General features: G+C 38.9%; 1 protein-coding gene across 1 annotated transcript in view; it reads left to right on the top strand.

Annotated features, from left to right (window-relative positions):
* Positions 1–23147, top strand: part of ptk7a (protein tyrosine kinase 7a) — a 69869-nt gene that overhangs the window by 23363 nt on the left and 23359 nt on the right. The window contains exon 2 of the mRNA XM_067416355.1: positions 22701–22997. Coding sequence (XP_067272456.1) covers positions 22701–22997 — 297 coding nt within the window. The remainder of the gene's footprint in view (positions 1–22700; positions 22998–23147) is intronic.

Raw genomic sequence — 23147 nt, 5'->3', positions numbered from 1 at the left:
AAATGCACGTGATGTTTGTCATTTAGGACAGGGCCCTTGAGCAGAAGCCATTTACCATCGAGAGGTAAAATCGATTCCACAAACCCAGTCTGAATATGAGCTGCTCTGTGCGAGTGGCCTGTAAACGTGCCGTTTGTTATCTTCAGGGCTCTCCCTCTACCCCGCCACCCATCATCGCTCGTATAAACACAGAAGCGCCTGCTTTTCTTCTGCTAATGATGTAAGGTGTTGGGTTTCCAAGGCTCCGTTTGGCCTTCCAGACCTCCTCGTGAATGGCAGCGAGTGGCGAATGAAGCACAATGCAAACTGTGTCACGGTTTCACCCTCAAAACGCACTCGCTGTCCTGATATCATAAGGAAAACCCTAAAATCATTAAAGGAAGGAACTAACTTTACACTGTAAAAAAATATTTTAAAAAGTTTACCTGGTTGTCTTAAAATTGAGTTCATTGAAATATTTTTTTTTAGTTAATACGATGAACATTTTTGAGAATCGACAACCTTTATTCAAATATTATTAAACAATTTTGTAAGCATAATGGGTAATTGTGTGTGTGTTTTATTAGTGAAGATGTAGTAAACACGCCAAATTGGGCTATTTTCATGATTCATCATATTTTTTATGTGGTTCAAATACAATAATATTTTGAGTTTCTATTTATTAAACTAATTTCCTTCATTGTATCAATTCAATTTTTTTATTTCAATAAACTCACATTTTTAAGGCAACCAGGTTACTTACTTTTTTTAAGTTAAACCAACACTATTTTTTACACTGTAGTGTTGTAGTCAAGACCACCCAAACCTAAACCGAGAGCAAGAGAACTTTTTTTTGTGTGTGAAAAGTACTGTAATACGATTACAGAATCAAGAAGTTGCCATCTAAAGTAAATCTTTTTAATTTAGAGATTTTTTTTTTAATTCGTACATTTTTTTTTACTTCTAATTTATTACATATTAATTAAAAAATATGTGTATGTATTTTATATTTTATCTTGACTTTATATCGGCTCTGCTCTGTAAGATCTCTGCAATCAAAAAAACAATACCGGTTGACCACTACCTAAAATACATGAAGAGTTTGAAACCATTTTCAGGATGTGGGAGCTCTGTGTGTTCAACGCCATCAAAATAAAAGTCCCGCATCAAACACATCAACCAATTAGAAGAACGTATCAGCCGGCACCTATATTTTAAAAATGCCAAATATCGATATATCGGCAGACCACTAATATTAGGGTGTTTTCACACCGGACTCATTTAGAGCTTTTGTTTTGGAACATGCTGTGTTTTCTCTCTCTTAATTTGGATCATTTAGGCGTATAGACGGTTTCACCAACAACAACATAAACAAAGGTTACTGTCTGCGCAATCGCCTTCGGATCCACACTAAAACAATCTCTCCAAGCTCGCCTGATCAAGGTGGTCTCGACCCGATTGAAAACAACCTGTGGGGGAACCAACGCACCAAGGAATCAAGCGGTATCATAATTGAAAATGGGAAATGTGTTCTATAAAAAGCAGTAGTGTCTGATTCTGTGAGTGGCACATTAGTTATTCCAGCTGAAATCCAAAAGATTTCCTCTTCATCTTAAAATGTGTTATTGCTCTTCTTACATTGCAAGAATGCTGTCTTGAGGAAAGCCTTGATTGGCGGCTTCATTCGTTTAAGTGCTAGCATGTGTCCGATAAAGCCAAAATAAGCTTGCATGAACTTGTCAATCCATCTGGATAAATGGCGCAGCGAAAACTGACCAATGAAAGGACAGCTTTACTCACATGTGACTTTCATTAAAACACATTTTGGTACACTTTGAAATGTTGCCTTATGAAAGCAAACCAAGAAGAAAAAATGCCATATTGTAAAAAAAAATGTCCTTGTTTCGAGCAAACGAGCTGCAGGCCTTAAACTAGATTTGTAAAAGTGTTTATTTTGAAAACTCGATTAGGCCTTTGACCAATTAACAAAAATGTTGCCTCGCTGTAACTATTTTAAAATGATTTTATCAATTGTATTTTGTACATGAAATCCAGTTTGATACTCTTGCCTCTTAATATAGTATGTCTAGCAATTACTGTAAAGCATTGTGTACATAAACCGATTCCTGTAGTGACACTCCCTGAATACCAAATGAGTGCGATGGGAATGCTCTGTAATGTAATTCCTCTTCGGCGCCTGGCACCTCCACCAGCCGGCCGGCTCTAATCGGACTGGATTTGCAGTGGTCCCTCCTGGCTGTTTCATTAACCCCACCCGATCCTTCAGCCACCTTCGCTCCCGCATGCATGTGCAGCCGCCTCCATTTTCTTACACGTTATGATCCAAGAAGTGGCACCTGTTCAGCCATGTCCGAGCACAATATGACGACTGTGATACGGAGAACAGCTGCGAAAACAGCTTCCTTCCTGCGGGAAATGAATCTCCCACCTATTCAGTAGATGATGGAGCACCTTGCAAATCTCCTTGTTTTGGGGTCAAAGGCCTGCAGTGGGCAGACAGGACATTTTAGGGCTAACAGGCTTTAATATCGAGTTTCCCTCGGGGAGAGAAACGGCTAAACGACCAATGCCAGTTATGTCTGAAGCTAGATCTTGCTTGGATATTTTCGATGACTAAAACGTTCCTTTTCTCCAATTGCTGAAAATCCTGTTCTGTGGCTGTTGAATTATGTAATGAATGTATAATTCAAAATTAAATGGACCATTTAAATGGATACAAATTCCCATGAGAGTGTGTTGGGGCTATTTTTACTACATTAAATGGACCATATAAAACCAATACAAAATCCCTAAAATGGATTTCTCAGCCATTTTATTGGTCATCTTGATTACTGTTCACATCGGCCATTGACAAACTTATATCGGTCAACTGGAAATTGAATTGTATGCCGTAAAGGAACTGTTTTATTTTCTGAATTTTCATTGATAAATATAAATCATTTCAATTGAAAATTTCGCATGACATTGAAATATGGAAGAAAGTAAATGCCAAATATATTTGAAACAAAAAATCTTGTTTAATTACACTTATTGCATTCTATAATGCCCTATTTTTACAAGATGTTAAATGTGCCTCTGATTTGTGTATGAGAAGTTTTAGCTCAAAATACCACAGATAATTTTTATAGCATGTGTAAATTGTCACTTGAGGGTGAGCAAAAACGCACATTTTTTGTGTGTCCCTTTAAATGCAAATAAGCTACTGCTCCTCGCCCCCTTTTAGGAAGAAGTCGGAGCTTCAAAAGCTTGTGTTAGCACCTCTGACTTTCCTCACACAGACACACACTTTAAATGTCCGAAACTCTTCAGCCTTTTATGTTCAAACCGGAGATGGAGACTCAAGAAGAAGCAGTGGTGGAATGTAACGAAGTACAAATACTTTGTTACTTTAATTAAGGACATTTTCACGTATCTATACTTTACTTAAGTAGAATCAATAGTGAATACTTTTTACTTTTACTTCATTACATTTTGCAGAAAATATTTTACCTTCTACTCCACCACATTTCTACGTTTTGTTACATTTTCTGATCAGTTTCAGGGCTCCAGATTAAGGTTTGTTCGGATAATTAATGGATAATAATTAGGGATGGGTACCGAAAACCGGTATTAAACGGGCCCCGGGGGTGAATTTTGAAAGACCGTTGTATCGATAAGCTCGGACGTTACCGGTTCTGCGGTCGGTACTTTTGAAAATACACAGAGAGAGAGAGAGAGAGAGAGAGAGAGAGAGAGAGAGAGAGAGAGAGAGAGAGAGAGAGAGAGAGAGAGAGAGAGAGAGAGAGAGAGAGAGAGAGAGAGAGAGAGAGAGAGAGAGAGAGAGAGAGAGAGAGAGAGAGAGAGAGAGAGAGAGAGAGAGAGAGAGAGAGAGAGAGAGAGAGAGAGAGAGAGAGAGAGAGAGAGAGAGAGAGAGAGAGAGAGAGAGAGAGAGAGAGAGAGAGAGAGAGAGAGAGAGAGAGAGAGAGAGAGAGAGAGAGCGAGAGAGAGCGAGCAAACGACAGCCGAGGACAGAACAAAACAGTCAAACATAGCTGGTTACACTTTAGATCTGTGATAGTCTGATTTTATTTTAGATTTTGTCTTCCAAAGATTAAAATAATAATATTTATGTCTAGCGCAACTTAATTCCCTTTGCAGCAGTATAGCCTACGCCGTCATTTCTCCATAAAACTCAAACGCAATGACAGAATCAGCACGATCAGTGATTGTTGTGAAATGCAGTCTAGCTACTGCTGGTAAATTGTAGGATGCGTTTAATAATAAAAAGAGCGATTAAAAGCACAAAAATGTCCGCAAGAGATTGTTCCCAAGTCGGCGCGAGCTCCGAAACAGCCGCAACGAGAGGAGCAATTACAGTTTCGGTTTCACACTCGCGTCTGAACGATCAAATGTACACACACATCTATGTCAAAATGACCGGCTTGGAGAGTCTCTTAAACACAGTTTGTGTCTAAAATGGACGTAGTTAATATGGATATAGTCGAGAGAAAATGTAGTGCATCTGCCTATTATCAGTCGCCTATAGATCTGCACATCTGTCTTAAAGAGGCAGCGGTGTAAATAAACATGCTGACGAATTACTGCGAATGCAAATGCAAAGAGAAAATCACTCGCAGCTCTTGAATGAATATCCAGCTTTAATAAGCATTATTTTGGCTATTTATGATAAACTATGCAGTGTTATTTTACTAGAATTCTTCCTGAAATGAAAGCACTAGGTCTATATAATGTGTATCTTTGTTAATTGTGCGTGTGTGTGTGTATATATATATATATATATATCAAAAAGTACCGATAAGAATACCGTTAAAGTACCGGACCGAAAAGCAGTATCGGTAAGAGTAGTAATACCGTTAAAATCTTAACGATACCCATCCCTAATAATAATAGGCTAATGTATGAACTGACGGTTGCGCTGTTGACAATCGCACAGCCTCTCGAGGAGAAATGGAAACAAACCAACGCCGCTCGTACAGAGAAACTCAGTAACATACTGCAGTAAATATTCAAAATGTGAAGGTTTTTATATTTTATGACACATAATACAGTTAAAATACATCACATGACCAAGAGTGCTGTTTTCCTGAATACCATCGCGACTGAAAATGTGACACTGATTTCATGACAGTTCCATAAACAATTAATTAAAATTAGTCACTTACATTTTAGATGCAATATAAGCTGCTTTTGTTCTATTACAGCAGCGAAAATATTTCAAAGATCAGATCATATTTCCACATCAGAACCACAGCGCATCTCACAGCAATAGTGTGTTAATGAATGATTCAGTGTTTGAATGAATCGGTTGAATCAAAGATTCAATGACCTGTTCGTAAACGACTGCCTCATTCATGTTTTCTTCTTTTTAATTATTAGAATATAGACATTAAGAGAATAAATTGTTGTACAAATACTTTTACTTTTAATACTAAAAGTACATTTAAAAATCAAGTACTTTTTTACTTTTACTTAAGTAGGGTTGTCGTTGTAGTACTTCTACTTATACTTAAGGAAATATGGCTCTGGTTATTTGTACTTTTACTTAAGTACTAAGATTCAGTACTTCCTCCACCACTGAGAAGTGACAACATGTAGACAGGACGTCTCTGAATGGATGAATTGATGAGTTAACTATAATCATTGATTAGCATATTCTGTCATAATCTATAAACCGCTGGTTTGGAAACTGTTGTAAAATGTTCAGAGCCAGAGAATATCTGCTGCATGAAGAGGGAACGTGTAGTTTAGTTTAATTACGTTTATAACTTATGTTGTCATCTTACTTTATGACATGCTATTGCATTTGTGTTTGTCCTGCAATAAATGTGAAAGACAGATTTGAGCGAGACTCAAATGTGCTCGACAACAGTTTCTCTTCTCAACATGGCCTTAGTTGCATGTTCTCTGGGCGAGTTTATGTAAATTTTAGGGTTAATGATGTCACTAAACCACGAAGAAGCTTGTTGTAGTCCCTACCAACCGTTTGTTGTAGTCCTTTAAAAGTGATTTCTTTAAAAGAAAATATTGTTTATGAGTTGTAACTTTGCAGATGGTGCATTACACACTAACTAAAGTAAAAAAAGTGAAATCATAATCATCCATTCATCATCTTCCGCTTATCCGGGGCCGGGTCGCGGGGGCAACAGTCTAAGCAGAGACGCCCAGACTTCCTTCTCTCTGGCCACTTCCTCCAGCTCCTCCAGAGGTACCATTGTCACAAATCATAATCAACCACCTCTTTAATGGGTTAGTTCACCCAAAAATTTAAATTCTGTCATTAATTCCTCACTTTCATGTCGTTCAAAACCCGTCAGACATCCGTTCATCTTCAGACACAGATGAAGATATATTTGTGTTGAAAGATGGCTTGTAAGGCTATTTATTCACTAATGCAATGCATTTTTTCTAAACAGTGCAATTCAACAAGATTTTATTGGATTCAAATACTGTAAAATTTTCTTTTACAGTGTCCTTATTACATATGTTACATGTAGTAATAACAGTAAATTATGCATAATAAAACAACTTTTATCAATTGGGTTATCAATTGTTTGTGGTTTTTGTGCTGTTGTTGTTGCTACAACTGTTTATTTTGTTTCTATATTTATTTGTAATTTTAAAAAGGCACAGATGCTGATATGGCAATAAACAAAATAAAAAATAGAATAAAAAAATTACACTGTAACAATGACACTTTAAAATAATGTGTAACCAAATACATTTGCCATTAATTTACTTCCATAGGGAAAGATTTCCCTTTACTAATAATGTTGGGTGTTTTTGATTGGTCCAAAATCCTACTCCACTAGGGATGAACCCATTACCGGTTTCACGATAAACCACGATAAAATGTACTGACGATTAGTAATATCGTTTAAAATTGAATAATCATTAAAACAGTCTGTAATTTTTCACAATTTTGTAAACTCGTGGTAAATCCTGTCCAGTCTGGTGCATAAGAAGAGTCACTGAATCTTTGAATCTGCACTCAAAGCAGAGATGAACGTGCGATGCTCGCAGGAGATTTGTTCTGCATACCGTGGTTGAGTGTTTTTGTTCTATTTCAGCAGCGAAAATAGTTTAAAGAAACACCGCAGAGCGGATTTTTGATATTTAAAGGGGGGGGTGAAATGCTGTTTCATGCATACTGAGCTTTTTAATAATAATAATAATAATAGATTTTATTTATAATGCACTTTTCATTCCGAAGAATCTCAAAGTGCAACAAAGGGGGGGGGGGGGTAACAACAAAAAATGAATAACAAGTAAAAATATAGAATACTACAAACAATCAACCAACACAGAAAACAGAACAGAAACAGAGCTGATGGTGAAAAGAAACAGAGCTGATGGTGAACAGAAAACAGAGCTGATGGTGGACAGAAAACAGCTGATGGTGGAAGTCTCTGTTAACGTTAGCTCCTTAGCACACTGTTAGCTCCGCAGCACACTGTGGTCCACTCCATGTTTCAGATTTCTCCCAGCGGCAGTGTCCCGATGACATCGCCGAGGCACGACAGCTGAAGACCAGATGATGGGTCTTCTTCATGATGATTCAAACGATGGGGATCGCTGCAGCACCATGCAGGAGGCAGAACATTCCTCCGGGCACTTCTGTGGACACACCGGGGCCGGCGCAGATGTCCACGCCGCTCCACGGTCGCAATGCAGGACGGAACAGCGGCGCAGCCACTTTTTACACTGTTAAAGACTTGGATTCCCATCCTAAACATAGACAAAGTTTCAAAAACTAATGTTGAACGTTTGATGGAGTATTTCTGTGTCAAAAATACTCCTTCCGGTTTCTCACAAGTTTCGGAGAGTTTTTTTTAGAGTATGAGTCGGCTTGACGTTAATAGAGCGGAAGGTCCTTGTATTCCGGGCTCTTCTCCCGGAAGGGTGCACGCGAGCAACGAGAGCAAGAGCAAATGCACGCCCCATTAACACAGCTTTCAAGGTGCAGGTCCACTCGTCTGTGCAACACTTCTGTCGCTCCACTTTATTCCTATGGGTGACGTCGAGCGACTTCAACGCTTCATCACAGCATTCCGGGAAGGCAGCGCTGCATTTGAACCGATTTGAACACAGAAATGACGAGAAGCGTCACATCACACTTCAGTCGCGTCTCAAAAGTGGATCTCCACGGTCACTGCTGTCACAGGACTTCACGAAATTAACAATGTTACCAAAGAAGTGTGTTTTTGACGGAGCGGTCCCAGCGATAAAGGTTCGGCCCTGCTTTGGAAGCAGCCGGTGAGTAAAACTGCTTCAAATGTCTGTTGTTGGCAATCGTCGCGTGAGTAAACATCAGTAAACGACACGATCACCTAACGTTACAGTTAATTTATCAATGGAGCATGCAATCTATGGTGTGTGTTTAAATACATTTGTTTAGCTGACCACTATAGGTGTCAGTTTGTTTATTGTAAAACCACCCAAACATAAACCTAGCGGACGTTCTCACAAAGCGTGCTTCGTCATTCAAATGCGCTAACGGTTACTCCATTGTTGTTCTCTGTATAACATTACACTAGTCTGACGTGCAAAACCTGTTATATTGCGAATGCTAATATTTGTTCGCATACAATAGTCCATAAACCGAATTATGTCCTCATAAACTGCGAGTAAAGACACACAAATGTTGACAGGCCACTAAATACAGTCCATACCACAGAGACGGACGTCCTGCTGCTGCTGTTTCTCCTGTTCAATTTTTTTCAGCCTCCGGATCTGATTCTGGATCATATATCTATTAGCTGAATCTGATTTAGGGTAGCGTTTTCTTCTCCACGCTTGAGGACGTCACCGCTTTGTGCGCACTCGTCATTCTTTAGCTCCGCCCACTCGATACGCCTCCAGCCGCTCGTTTTTTTCCGGAAAGACTCGGTACAGCCCATACTTCTTTTATAAATATAATAAAACTAAAGACTTTTCGGAGATATGAAGGACTATCGACTATAAGGATATGAAGGACTCTATAGGTACTCAAGATTGACATGAGATTGACTGAAACTCAGTGTTTCACTTCCCCTTTAATAATATGAACTGTCAAATCATGAAAATATGGATATGATTTATTTTACTTGGATACTGTTTGGGCTTGTACACAAAATATGCTGCATTTAAATGCGTCAAAGCTAATAGGACACTGTTGTGAATATTGCTTGAACATATTTATAGAGAGAATACTAGAGATTATATTTAGACCAAATTATTATTTATGCATTATGTGGTGCTCTTGATGACGGCCAATATAAGGAAGAAAATCCCACAGAATAAAATATTGCTTAAAAGTTGATTTATTTGTCATTTATTTACGATTTATTTTTGAACACAATCTCATTTGAACAAAATTATGATAATATTGATGATAACCGTGATAATTTGGGTTACTATAACCGTGATGTGAAATTTCCATACCGTTTCATCCCTGTACTCCACATAACCGCATATTAAACCTAAAATGTTTTGGTTGACTGCGTTGCACCTCCCAGCATTTTTGCTTTAGTGTCAGACAAAAAGGCCTTGGAAAATCGTCCAGTGTCACACATTTTCAAATAAGATCTGCTCTCAAGTTTAGGTATCCAATTCTTACCCCTGCAGGTTTCATCGGGCCGTTCTCATGGCTTCAGATCAGATTAACAACCCAATTAAAAGGCTTGTGTTTTAAGAGGACAGATGGAGTCCATCATGTGTGGGTGCTTTACTGTCTCAACATCTGTGGGTGGCACAATGCAGGGAGAGGGTCTAACATTACAGTCCACCGCCCCGAAGGTCTTTGTTTCATATGTCGAGTAAATCACATGGACGGCTCTTTCTAACCCATCCTCCCTAGCATACCAACTCGAGTATTGTTGAAGCACAGGATCGGTGTGTGAAACGGCTTTGGCTCTCTGGTAAACTGGATTGTGATTGGTGAATGGTGGCATTCTGCTGCTGAACTGCGTAGTCGACAGGTTTATTTTGTGTTAATGACTGGCTGAATGTACAACATCCCTTACTTGTTTAATGGAAAATCCATCGTGATACAGGCTGATTAGCGGTTCCCAGATTTTCCAGAGTCAGATTGAGTTCGACCACAGACGCGCCTTATAAAGTTTTGCTTGACGATGACCGCCCGGCCTCAAAGGCCTATTGTGAAGGTGTGAGCTTAGGTAGAGTGTGTTTGTGTCTACAGAGGAACCATCGTTTCGGTCCAAATGTTTCGGTCTCTCCAGTATCTTGAGGTTTGTGTGTTTGAACACAGTTTGATAGTGTTAGGCCTCAACCCATGCTCTTTGGAGAGGTTTTGTGAGCAAGCCTAATATGTACATACATAAAGTTTATATGTTCTTCAGCCAATCAGGTTCCTTTCTTGGTTCTCTCCTGGTGTGTTAGTTGTAGAGAGGGCATGAATGGCATCTTTGTCCCAAAATTTCAAATTCCTCCACAGGAATCCAGGAAGTGGAGAGCAACTTCAGCCAGGCCTGTGCTCTTGCCCTAAAGCATCCTGCTCTCATCAGGGCCAGTGAAAGTCGTGTGGATATTAGCTGCTTTTTAACAACTTGAATATTTGTCAGTGCATAAACACAACTTGGTTTCATTTAAAACATTGTGCGGTTGGTCTCATTTCAACATGCTAATGCTTTATACAAAGTTATGTTGATGTCAGTTCTCCTCTTCTCTCTTCTATAATGTCTAAAAGTAATGTTCTTCAGTTGCTCTATGTAAGTGTACCCATTGGTTTCATTGGGGTTGCCCATGATCCAGCCCACATGGAAAGATTCCCACAGAATTGAAACGCTTAAAGTTCTTGGCTAATTTGATTATCTATATAATTGTATTCGTAGGTACCAGTCTAGGGCTTGGTTTCATCAAACACATTTTACCAGAAAATACCACCTTCATGTAGGGCTGTGCAATATATTGAAATATCGCAAATGTACATATCGCCATATGCAAATCGCAACGGCACGCAATACCTTAATGATTTTAATAGGCAACATTGTGAAAAGTGTCCGCTTTAGGTCAACGCATAGCAGAGAATAGACTGGGCACACAACTGTTACTTATGGGACTTGCTTAATGTTAATAAGAGTTATTAAACGCTAGGGATGGGACGATACACTTAAACTCACGATACGATGCACCTCGATATGCCAGGGTTACGATACGATACGTCACGATACGATATAAAAAAAAATGTCTTTCCAAATCTGTGATTTTTTTTTTATTTTTTACCACCAAAGTAATGTACTTAAACGAAAGGTAGGATTTTTCTCTTTTTTGCATTTTGGTTCTATGTTGTTTAAAAAAAAGGAGAATTTTTAGAAGTCCGCGACCACATCTTAAACAGGGGTGCCAATAATTGTGGAGGGCACTGTAGGGCTGTCAATCGATTAAAATATTGAATAGCGATTAACTGCATGATTGTCATGAGTTAACTCGCGATTAATCGCAATTTAATCGCACCTTTTTAGCAATTGTAAATGTATCTTAAATTAAGTTTAAATTAAGTTTTTAATATTCTAATTAACATAGGTATGGACAAATATGCATGCTTTATGCAAATGTACATTTATTATTAGTGAAACCATACTTATTCAATAATAATCAATACAGCATGAAGACTAGACATATCAAAGGTCATAGATATATTTATCTAAGAAATTGTTCATGTCTCTTAAGCCTAAACTTAAAAATAATGAGTAAGTAGTGATTTCTCTTATTTTAACAATATAAAGGGAGTTTTTACACTGGCAGTTTAATTCAGAACAGGGCAAAGTTCGTTTGAAAAATTGTTAATGTGTACCAGTGAGCAAACCAGAACCACACCATACCTGGAGGAGGTCCATATTACACGAGTGGAATATAGTGCGGCCCCTTTAAGAGATCCGCATTCCCTACTGAACTGCCGGTATTTTGCGCGTGCGCGCCGAACTGGGCCGCGATTCACGTGGACAGTGTGAAGAACACGGACGACTCGGAAGCGCGCTTGTTCAGGAAAGTAACCTGTGCATTAGTTTTAGCCGATTGTAATGTATTTAGCTCAATAAAACACGTGTACTGTAAGCGGGGAGATGGTGTTAATGATTTACCTCAGACATGAGCGAGAGTGAGCTGCAGTGCATCGCGCTCAGACTTCAGAGAATGTGCTCAGTGAAAAAACGCCCTTTTCTTTCTGGAGTCTTATAAAAGTTAAACAGAAAATATGGTAGCTTATGTAGGCAATAACTGCATTTTTGGTTTAGAATATTAATGCTAATGTCAACCATTTTCTTTCTCTATTAATGTTTGCTGTTGCATCGCGTCTGACTGCTCTCACTTTTTCCAACTATGCCTCAGATCAAACAGAAAATGCGCGCTGCGTTTTATGTCTGCCCCCCCCCCCACACACACACACATATAATACACTAAATTATTTATATACTACGCAAATCAGCAGTGCCATCTATCTTTATTTCGCGATCCATTTTTTTCGACCTCGATGCGTTTCGTCACGTTTTGTATCGCGAAATTTTGTCAAACGATATTTCGTCCCATCCCTATTAAACGCAATAATTAGCGAAAAACAATAACTTGCAGTCTTGCCCCCCCCCCCCCCCCCCACACTTTCAGAAGTTTTAGTGAGGCTTTCTTTTCCCAGAAAGATTGTGAAACACAAAGTTTCATTCTCAGCTTTTAATTTTTTTGTAAAATGTAATTTAAATAGATTTTACACACTAATTGCAATATCGTATCGCATATCGAATATCGTATTATTTAACAAGATATTGCTTATCGCATTTCTCTTCAATATTGCACACCATTACCTTCATGCAATGCAAGAGTCGTTGTGCTTTTGGCTTGGTTTGGCATTCCTACTCTTGTGACGATATCTTTATTTGGGAAAGAGCTGCACGATTAATCGTTAAAAGATTGCTATTAGGGATGGGACGATTCACGTTAAAATGTACTGATGGTTAGTATTATTGTTTAAAATGTGATTTATCATTAAAGCCGTGCTTGATTATTGTGTTTTTGAAAATGGCTGTAAATCCTGTCCAGCTAGCATCAGTCTGGTGTCACGCGCAACGCTGTTTTTCAAATGAGGAGAAATTAGGAGATTTTATTTTTTTAAGACTAAATCCGAGGTGTGGTTGTATTTTGGTTTTTACAAAAGTCCTGAGGGAAACTTAAAGGGTAGATAACACAGTTTCTGCCAATCTCATGTTGATCTTGAGTACCTATAGAGTAGTGTTGATCCTTCATATCTCAGAAGAGTCTTTAGTTTTATCAGATTTATAAAAGACAGATACGGTGTACCGATTCTTTCTGAAAACAGCCGAACTTGTGGAGGCTTGCCGCCGTGGGCGGAGACACACACACACACACACACACACACACACACACACACACACACACACACACACACACACACACACACACACTCACTCTCTCTCTCTCTCTCTCTCTCTCTCTCTCTCTCTCTCTCTCTCTCTCTCTCTCTCTCTCTCTCTCTCTCTCTCATTCATTCATTCATTCATTCATTCATTCATACATTCATACATGCATGCATGGCATTATCCTTGGATGACTTTCTGTGCACTATGCGTTGGTGTTGTTCACATTAAATGCACTTATGCACCGATTGCCAACAAAAAACACACATTTGATGCGGTTTCACTCACTACCTGTGGTTTCGACTCATGACCGGGAACAGACACGCACACTTGCAGATCTCCGGAAACACAAACTGCATCCACTGTCCCCTTAACACTGGGATATTTGGGAAGCTGAACAAGCTGATCTTTCCTTCACACCAGAAACACACTTCTTTAGTGACACTTGATCTCATGTCTAAAAACACAATGCCAGCGTCGCGGCGGCTTCTGTAATCCGAATGAAGCTCGCTGCTCTCACTCTGGTGTGTGTGTGTGTGTGCGCGTGCGCTCATCCGGGTGAAGTGCCCATACATTAAACTCAACCTTTTATGAAAACTTTCCGAAACTGAAGGTTTATTTGAGACAGAAATCAACCCCCCCCCCCCCCCCCAATCTGCAGTCATCTTCGTGACCGTCACACTGTTGTATTCAAGGCATGTAAACGTTGACCTCAATCCCAAAACTACGTCACACAAATTATTGGGCTCTAAATGTTGTTTTGATTTGAAATATTTTCTCACTCACTACTTGTCATCACAAGCTGACTTTGATTAAATGTTCAGGAGATATTTAAATATATAATGAATAAAATAATTTATCATAAAAATGTCAGTAAATTAAAAGTTAATTTCTAAATAAAATATTATAGATTGAGTAACTGTGCTACGCAAACACGTTAACTAATTAGACCTTATTGTAAAGTTACCTATTGTTTTTTTATAGCTATTTTGCACTATAATCTGTTTGAAACATTAGTTTACGTTATACTTTTTTGTCCTGTGTGGGCCACAGTAGCTTCTTTACTCCGAAAGGGAGAGAGGGTGGTTTGCAATTCACAACCTCACCACTAGATGCTGCTAAAAATCACACACTGCACCTTTAAAGGGGTACTTCAGCGCTGGGAAGATGAATCTGTATTTAAACTAGGTCATTAATGCGAAACTGTAGAAATGTGAAATTATTTTTTAATTTGGTGCCTTCTAGACTGAGAAAAGACAGAATTTATTTTTGTCCAATGGGGTTAAAAGACAACAATTCCCAGAATGCATTGCTTCACTGAACGTTTAAATAGAGTCCAGAATTCAGAGTTCTTTTTGTTATAAGAAAAAGTTATTAAACCTGTTATAGTATGACAACCCTTTTTATGCATTTTATTTCAATATTGTGGTGATACCGCATACTGTGATTTAAAGCTTCAGCAATTATCACAACAGGAAAATTTGATGCGGTCACATGCCTAGTCCGTCAGCGGTGAACAGCACATACAGAGTCTCTTGTGGGTCAAAATGTAGAAATAATGAAACGACTTTCCATTGTTTTAACCCAGCGCTTTCCCGTAAACCACATTTGGAGGTTTTTCCTCCTGTATTATTTAAAGCTTTTGATTATGGTCAGTCAGGGTCAGTCGGATCGTGTAGCAATGGTCAGGGCAGCTGTGGTTCGTGTGGAGGGGAGAGTTAATTCTGCCTCGTGGTGTTATGAGAGTTAACAGACATGGTCATGCTGAGCCGCAGATTGAGGACTTAGATGGGAAAATGCACTCGATGAGAGCTTATACGTCTGCGTTTATTTGTGTGGTTTGTTTTGGTGAGGGTTTGTGGGTTTGCTGCAGATGGGGGAGCACATCGTTGCCCGGCTCGGGTTTGCTGTGGCCATCAGTTCGTAAAAGCAAACGACAGTTGCATGTTTAGTAAAATACTTACAGCGGATGTCTATGGGGCAAGGCATTGCACCAGTATAGTAGTTAAAACAATATTCAATACACATAAAAGCAAGAAAAATTATAGTCTTACAATCAACACGTAAAAAAAGGAAGCAGCCGAGAAAGTCATTTTTGCTTTTAAGAGCCCTTAACAATATAGTAAATTTCCCTTGTTTTTGTTTAGTTTTTTCCTTTACATTTAAAACATCCTGCAAGTTTAATAGGTGAATCTTTATTAACGTTTATAAGTGAAACTCAATTACTTAAAAATCCTACTTTTAAACACAGGAATATGTCAGGATGCTCCTTCTAACCTTTTTAATTGATATTTTCAACTGTTTTTAAGTCTCCTCTTAAAATATATTTTTGTCCCTTGGCTTTTTAACATGTGATAATGTATTGATTTCTTATGTTTTATGAATTATGCTCTTATTGTGTTCAGTCTTGTGGCTCTTTTTAATAAAAGCACTTCTTTTAAATAGCTGGTGAAGGATGCTTTCCCCCCATAAAAGACCAGTTACATCAATAACTCATAACCACACTTTCATTCGCCTAAAATGTAGTCCCACCTGGAATGAGTGGGGGAAAAAAATATTATTATTATTTTTAAACCCTCAGGTACTGTCACCCTATAGACTTCCATCATACCTGAGAGACGTGATGAAATTGTCAATGGGAATGCATTAATGCGTGTCCTTAGAGATTAACTTGTATAGAAGCAGAAAATGCCTTAAGGGGAATGGTTGTAGTACGGTAATTCTCCAAAATACTAACAGAATTAGTCATTATGAATAAGGTCTAACGACATCGACATAGTCTGATGTTTAAGGACAATAGAGGAAAGATCTCACAGTGTCAGGTTCATGGATAAAGATCTGGTCTCCTGGATACTTGCATGTAGAGACACGATTCTGCTTTCATCGACCTACAGAGGTAATGACGGCTGTCTGCACGGGGAACAACAACCACACAGGCCTACGGAAGGGATTTAATGCCGTTCTATGGGTGAACATTCTGTGGGCGTAATCATAACCTCATTAAAAAAATCACATATTAGGCTTCTGTGTAATTGTTAAAGTCTTCAGATGTTGTTTTGGTGGGTTGGGAATCAAATGTAGTGGCTGGAGACAGTAGGAAAACATTGTTTTTACTAATGTCTCTGATTTTGTACATTTGATTAAATAGCATGGTTCATTTCTATGAATCCGTTTAACCATGGGCATGATAGTTTATTAACATATATATGAATTTTATTGTTACTTATTACACGTTTTGTTATATTGGTGCACATAAAAGAAAATGGTTTAATATTCTTTATTTTGTAAAAAACAAAAAAAACAAATAGTCAAATAATTCTCACAAATTGCAATTGATACAGACAAAAATCTATCATTGCTTGGCATTACATGAACATTTACCATATCTATTGTTTAAATGCAAAGTATAAATCTTATTGTGAACAATTCATCCATGCATATGTTTATTTTTTCAGAACTGTTTTGACCTAATGTTTAATCAAAATGTCGGACTTCTCTCTGGAGACGCAAGCTGGACTTATCTGACATCTCAACATCCAATCAACAACCAGTTCATAGAACCAAGTCCCTGTCCTGCATTATTCCTTTAATAATCGGACGCTAACATTTTAGACATCAGTGCAATTTCACAGTTCTCTATTTCTGATTTCGATACCAAATCAAAATCTATTAGCCTAACTTGAATAAAGTCCAACCAATTATTAAGGACAGTTAGTGTTTAACGAACAACAAATAAACCCATTACAAGCAATAGCACAGATAAATACAAAGAACATAGGGCCTGTGGACATTTTGTGTTAAGATGCGTTTTGCTAGATGGGATCACAAGTGGACGACGCTTTATAAAAGTGTAAACCGGGTCTGAAATGTTTTTGCTTGCCCACATTTGGCCACTTCCAGAGGTAGTCTAAAACAAGGGTTTTTCAAACTTTATGATGCCAGGGATCCCCAAATATGATAAACCTTTTATGAGGGACCCCCATTCCTAAAATCTGTATATTTGTATGTGTTAAAAAACATTTAAACTATTATATAAATAGTAAATAGGCATTATAAATACAACATATCCTAACTTAAATTGGCTATACTTAATGTTGGATATAAACCCGAAGAAGAACATTTTTCAATAAAAAATAATTTAAGCAACTCACAATAAAGTATGTAAGCAGCTTACTTGCTGCATTAAGAACACTGCCTTACAATCCCAGTGAGTGAGCAAAATAAAGAGGACTATAGTGAGAGAAACTCACTAGAAAAGAAACAAAGCAAACATATACAATTCTGGAAAGTCAAGAAAGGAGAGAAACCGAAGCAGTTAGAATGTTTGGTAGACTTTAAACATTTTTGCTTTGCCTTTTTATTCTCTGAAATGTTCTGGGGACCCCTTAGAACCTTCTGGAGGACCCCTGGGGGTCCCCCAGTTTGAAAACCCCTGGTCTAAAACACATTCAAGTCTAAAATTAATGCATCCAAACAGCCACAAAAGACCCCCTACTTGCCGCCAACTGAACTAATGCAGAAACCTTATAGAAAGCGCGCTAGCCAGACAGGATTTAAACTTTGTCTGAAGACCCAAGTTTGGTTTGAAGAGGGAAAACATCCCAAGCTCAATGTTCCCTCACCATTCCTGATTTCTAACACACACTCACAGCATTCAGCTTGTCTTGCGGCTGTCAGAGCAGAAACAAAAGCTGATGCTCTCCGTGTGTTTTTCTGTTTTCTCCAGTCGCGTTTATATGTAAATTGTGCAAGCTTATGTTCATTAGATCGGAAGAGCTGAAAAAAGAAAAGGAAAAAACTGCCATCGAAGAAATCAGGACAAAGAGACAGATTAAAAACACCAAAACTTATCATAACCAGGTGTAAACAGGGCCTAAGACACAAATTAAATAAACAGTGCTTTTGGGCATGAATGGTTTAAAATCGCTTGAGTGTTTAAATTGGCAAGATAAACTTTTGTGACAATGCCAGCTGCCAAACATTCAAAAGATACTAACCTGAACTATCCAATTTGACTTTGTGGTGGTCATACTTGATCCATTCAAGGAGGATTTAGGCTCCTGTTAATCTTTGTGGTGTTTCACTTGGATGTAAACCTAAAATAACATTTGGGCACAGACTGGTAAAGACAGCAAAGCCGAAAGTATAGTTCCCTTGTCTGCATTTCACTCCAGTTCACAGGCAGTCAGCATGACGCTTCATCAATAGCAACGTATGTGCAAATTATTTGAGCACTTGGATAAAAAGGTCCACTAGAACGCATCCATCCAATGTCCCAAGTCAACCGATTATACTTGGAAAGGCTTATGCACTCAACAGTTTGTGACATGGAGCATGAAAAATGAAGTATACCTTGATCTTAAGATGACCTGATCTCAAGTTTAATATATTGACACAGCTGCGGGTGGAGATGACAGACACCGCAGCAGATGAATGAAGAGACAGGGTTTCATTGGGTGATGTCACGTTGACTTCATGTCAGAGTGAATTAAAGAGAGGTTATCTCGCTCCCGACAGGTGCACCTTTCCTTTACTCCCTCGAACATCCAATTGCACTCCTAAAATCTCTCAGTGCAGTTCAAACTTCAGTCACTCATCGCAGCTGTTTATTGAATATGTTTTACTTCGCTCCACAGGGAATGCGGGCTTCATTTCCCATTCCCAGTGCAAGCTGGTCCTCTCCCAGCGTGATCTGTGCTTGTTGGAGCGTGACTGACTTCTGTCTGTCTGTCTGAATGTGAAGTCTTCGGGTGAATGGAAAGTTCACTCTGTGGGGTAGAAAATGGGCAGAGGCGCCAAAGATTAGAGACTGTCATTCACCAGGGCTGCCTTGTGTTTTTATTCTCTTTTTTAGATGTGAAATTTGGCATGTTGGGATGCTGTTCTTACAAGATACAACTGTGTTTGAAGATTGAACTGGCATATTCAATTTTGTCAAATAAAGGGGCCGGAGAAACCTTCCTAGAACTATTGGCAGAAGTACCCAGATTTTGGTGTGCTTGCACTGAAGGACCTGGGAAAATTTTTAGGAATGCCTTTTTGGGAAACTAATTTAACTGTAACCCAGCACAATAAGAACTGACACAAGCATACGTTGATTTGCCGAACCCATGTGAGAAACCAGCACCCACCATAAAAAAAACCTCTCTACACACAGATTATAGCCTACATATTTATTCCAGGAACTAACTCTACGAACATGGAAAAAACCGAGATCAATGACTCTCTCAACCGTTACGCTAAAGAGAAAATCCAATTCAACTTTGAGTGGACCAAGCTAAACATGATTATGAATTTCTGCTAAGCTAGCGAATCTGGACTTCAACCACACGGCAAATGCTAATAATTTTGCTACAAATGCTACATTCTTTTTGTAGCATTTATATCTAATAACGTATTAGACAGGACTGTTAAACAGATCGTAAACTAAGGAAGACCGAGAATGTGAGGGCCATGTGGTCTTGCTGTTCTTACCGCCGTCAAAATAAGTCACAACTAGAAGCCCGGCTTTCGTCACTTCAGAGACCCTATTGGTGTCAAGTCAACTTTATTTATATTGCGCTTTTACAATGAAGATTTTTTTTAAAGCAGCTTCACAGTGTTAAACAGGAATATATTGCAACAGAATTTGATTCGGCAGCACAGTTGTTCTGGAGAAAACAGTGATGCTATCAGCTCATAGCAATTTATCATATAGTGACAATGTGGTCAGATCAATAATATAGTTTATACAGTTAATTTAGTAATTAATTTTATCTAGATATTTAGTTCAAAACTTGCGTAGATCGAAATGTTAATGTCTCCAACTGAGCAAGCCAATTTGCTGGTGCAAATGCAACCAGGAAAACCATAGGGGAACTTTTAGTTCTTGGGGAACCATCCTGGTGTTTAGTTCCTGGCCGAAACCCCCTTAAATCAAGCATCACTTCTACTATTTTACACTTTTACTCATAGTTGCTCATCTCGCTGTTGCTTCCTTCTACACTGTTTTTGCACCAAACATGTTTCCATTATTTAAAAATGGCTGCAGACAGAGATTGAGAATGCTGATGGTATGCTGATAAAGCAATTTGGCTTTAATGTAAAGTACGGGTAGCTAACAAGATTTGTCAACAAGTGACTTATTAATGTGGGGTCTTTTTTTAATTTATTAGACAGTCAAAAAGATTCAGGAAACAGCCCCATACTCACGACTTAACGTTACTGAGTTCACAGCTGACTCCCTCACTAAACCATCCGTTTTTTGGAGGTGCCCGATTCAAAATGAACCTGTAAATGCGATGTTTACTTGAGGTTATATTAGCTGTGCGCTCAATGTACTGAAGCGCTTCTGATCAACCATCTTTGTTGAGTGCTTCTGTATTCATTTGTTTGGCAAATTCTTTTATTGCTTGTCTTACACCTTATTAGCCTGAAATTAGCCAACTATTTTTATAGGTTTATGTGTTTGTGATAGCTCTGGGCGATAGGTCAAATATATTGACTGTTTTCATTAAACTAATATCTTAATATCCTATTACACCACAACCCCCATCTCCCCCACTAAAAACACATCAGCAATCCACATCTTCAAGGAATTGCCCAAGCACGCACTTGCAACCACAAATAACTAATTTGCCACCACAACATTGTAGTATTGCCCACGCAATCACCCAGAACACCTTAACATCACCCGAGGCCCCTCCCACAATACCCTAGCATGTAGGTGTAGCTGTTCCTTCATGTAAATTGAACGCCTATATATAGTGTTGTCAGTACAGATTCTGTATCAAGTCTGATTGGCCATTGTGTTCACTCGCTCAACATATGTTTCTGATTGGCCACTGTTTACGTGCTCAACATATGTGTTTCTGATTGGCCATTGTGTTCACATGCTCAACATAAATGTTTCTGATTGGCCATTGTGTTCACTCACTCAATATATATGTTTCTGATTGGCCATTGTGTATACTCGCTCAACATATATATTTCTGATTGGCCATTGTGTTCACATGCTCAACATATATGTTTCTGATTGGCCACTGTGTTTACGTGCTCAACATATATATATGTTTCTGATTGGCCATTGTGTTTAGGTGCTCAACATGTGTCTGATTGGCCACTGTGTTTACGTGCTCAACATATGTTTCTGATTGGCCACTGTGTTCACGTGCTCAACAAATGTTTCTGATTGGCCATTGTGTTTACGTGCTCAACATATGTTTCTGATTGGCCATTGTGTTTACGTGCTCAACAAATGTTTCTGATTGGCCATTGTGTTTACGTGCTCAACATATGTTTCTGATTGGCCATTGTGTTTACGTGCTCAACATATGTTTCTGATTGGCCATTGTGTTTACGTGCTTAACATATATGTTTCTGATTGGCCATTGTGTTCACATGCTCAACATATATGTTTCTGATTGGCCACTGTGTTTACTCACTCAAAATATTTGTGTTTGTTTGGCTGCAATGATCAACACTTCAGAATTTTTTTGTAAATGGACGTCTTTGATGTTCTTCAACGAGATTCACAGATACACAGGAGCGTTTGAACGCCGGGTCTATCAGTGGATCCCTAATATATCCGCTGATTGACAGATCCACTGATAGACCCTGCTTTCAAATGCTCTATGTAAGAGCTTGATGAAGAGCATCAAAGATGTCTATTTACAACATGTTTTTGAGGTGTTAACTCAATAGCACTTAAAATGTTAGGAAATGCTGGTATCGTCACTTTTTTGTTGTTGTTGTTGGCAACAATATTTAACCTCAAAACACACATAGGGGCATAATGATATCCAAAATAAGATAATGTATAATATCAAAACTCACACTTTGCAATGGTGCATGATGCGTATGTATAGACATGCACTCAGATCGGAAACTCTAATCTCATGCTTTTCTTCAAAGTATATTTCAGTAGCATGCAATCCAGGGACTTATTACATGCTGTAGCCAAACTTTGATCTGAAAGGAGGCCAATGCCAATGGTTTTACTCAAATACATAATGCTTAAGGTTATCGTTTGGGTCAGAGAGACTGGTCAACATTAATAGGAGTCAGTTCTTGACTCGTCTACTCCAGCTGGACCCGTCTGTCTAAAGCACACCTGGGCTTCGGCCTTGAAGTTCCAGCTGGATGGAAACAAAGAACAATCTGAGAGTGTGAGGGAGGGTGAGGGGGTGTTCTGCTTTCTCTCAAAGCTGCATTCTTTCACCTGCGTTTCAGCATCTTACTAATCAACATCACAAGTTGTCTGGACCTGTAAGCGCCGAGACTGATCTACTAGATTAGTTCTTTTGGCACATTTCTGGTTATCTTTGCTCATGCCTGTGCTTTGTTTTCTTCTCTTCATAGTGATCCTTGTGCAGGCCGCCTCTTTTTATTTCACCAAGGAGCCCAAATCCCAGGATGCCCTGCACGGGCGTAGTGCCATGCTGCGGTGTGAGGTAAACGACCCCCAAGGTGTCATCTACTCCTGGATGCACAACGGGGAGACTGTCACCAATTCAGAGCGACGATTTCTGGAAGGGGGCAACCTGAAATTCACTGCCATTGACAGAACGTTGGACTCGGGAAACTTCCAGTGCATTGCCTCAAAGAACTCGTCTGGTGAAGAAGAACGCACCGGCGAAGCCTCCTTCAATATCAAATGTGAGTGTAACGCCCATGCATCGCTTAAAATATCTCTCCTTCACGAGTCTTGATAAGTTAGTTACACTCCATGTGTTTGCTGCCACTTGGAAATGCTTTTCCTGGCGTGTAAAAACACATGTGGCCCTTCTTGCCGGGCTGCTTTACCCC

Source organism: Pseudorasbora parva, chromosome 14 (genome assembly GCF_024679245.1).
Source record: "Pseudorasbora parva isolate DD20220531a chromosome 14, ASM2467924v1, whole genome shotgun sequence".
Classification (NCBI taxonomy): Eukaryota; Metazoa; Chordata; class Actinopteri; order Cypriniformes; family Gobionidae; genus Pseudorasbora; species Pseudorasbora parva.
Note: the sequence above shows the minus strand (reverse complement) of the source record. Positions and strands in the feature narration are given on the sequence as shown.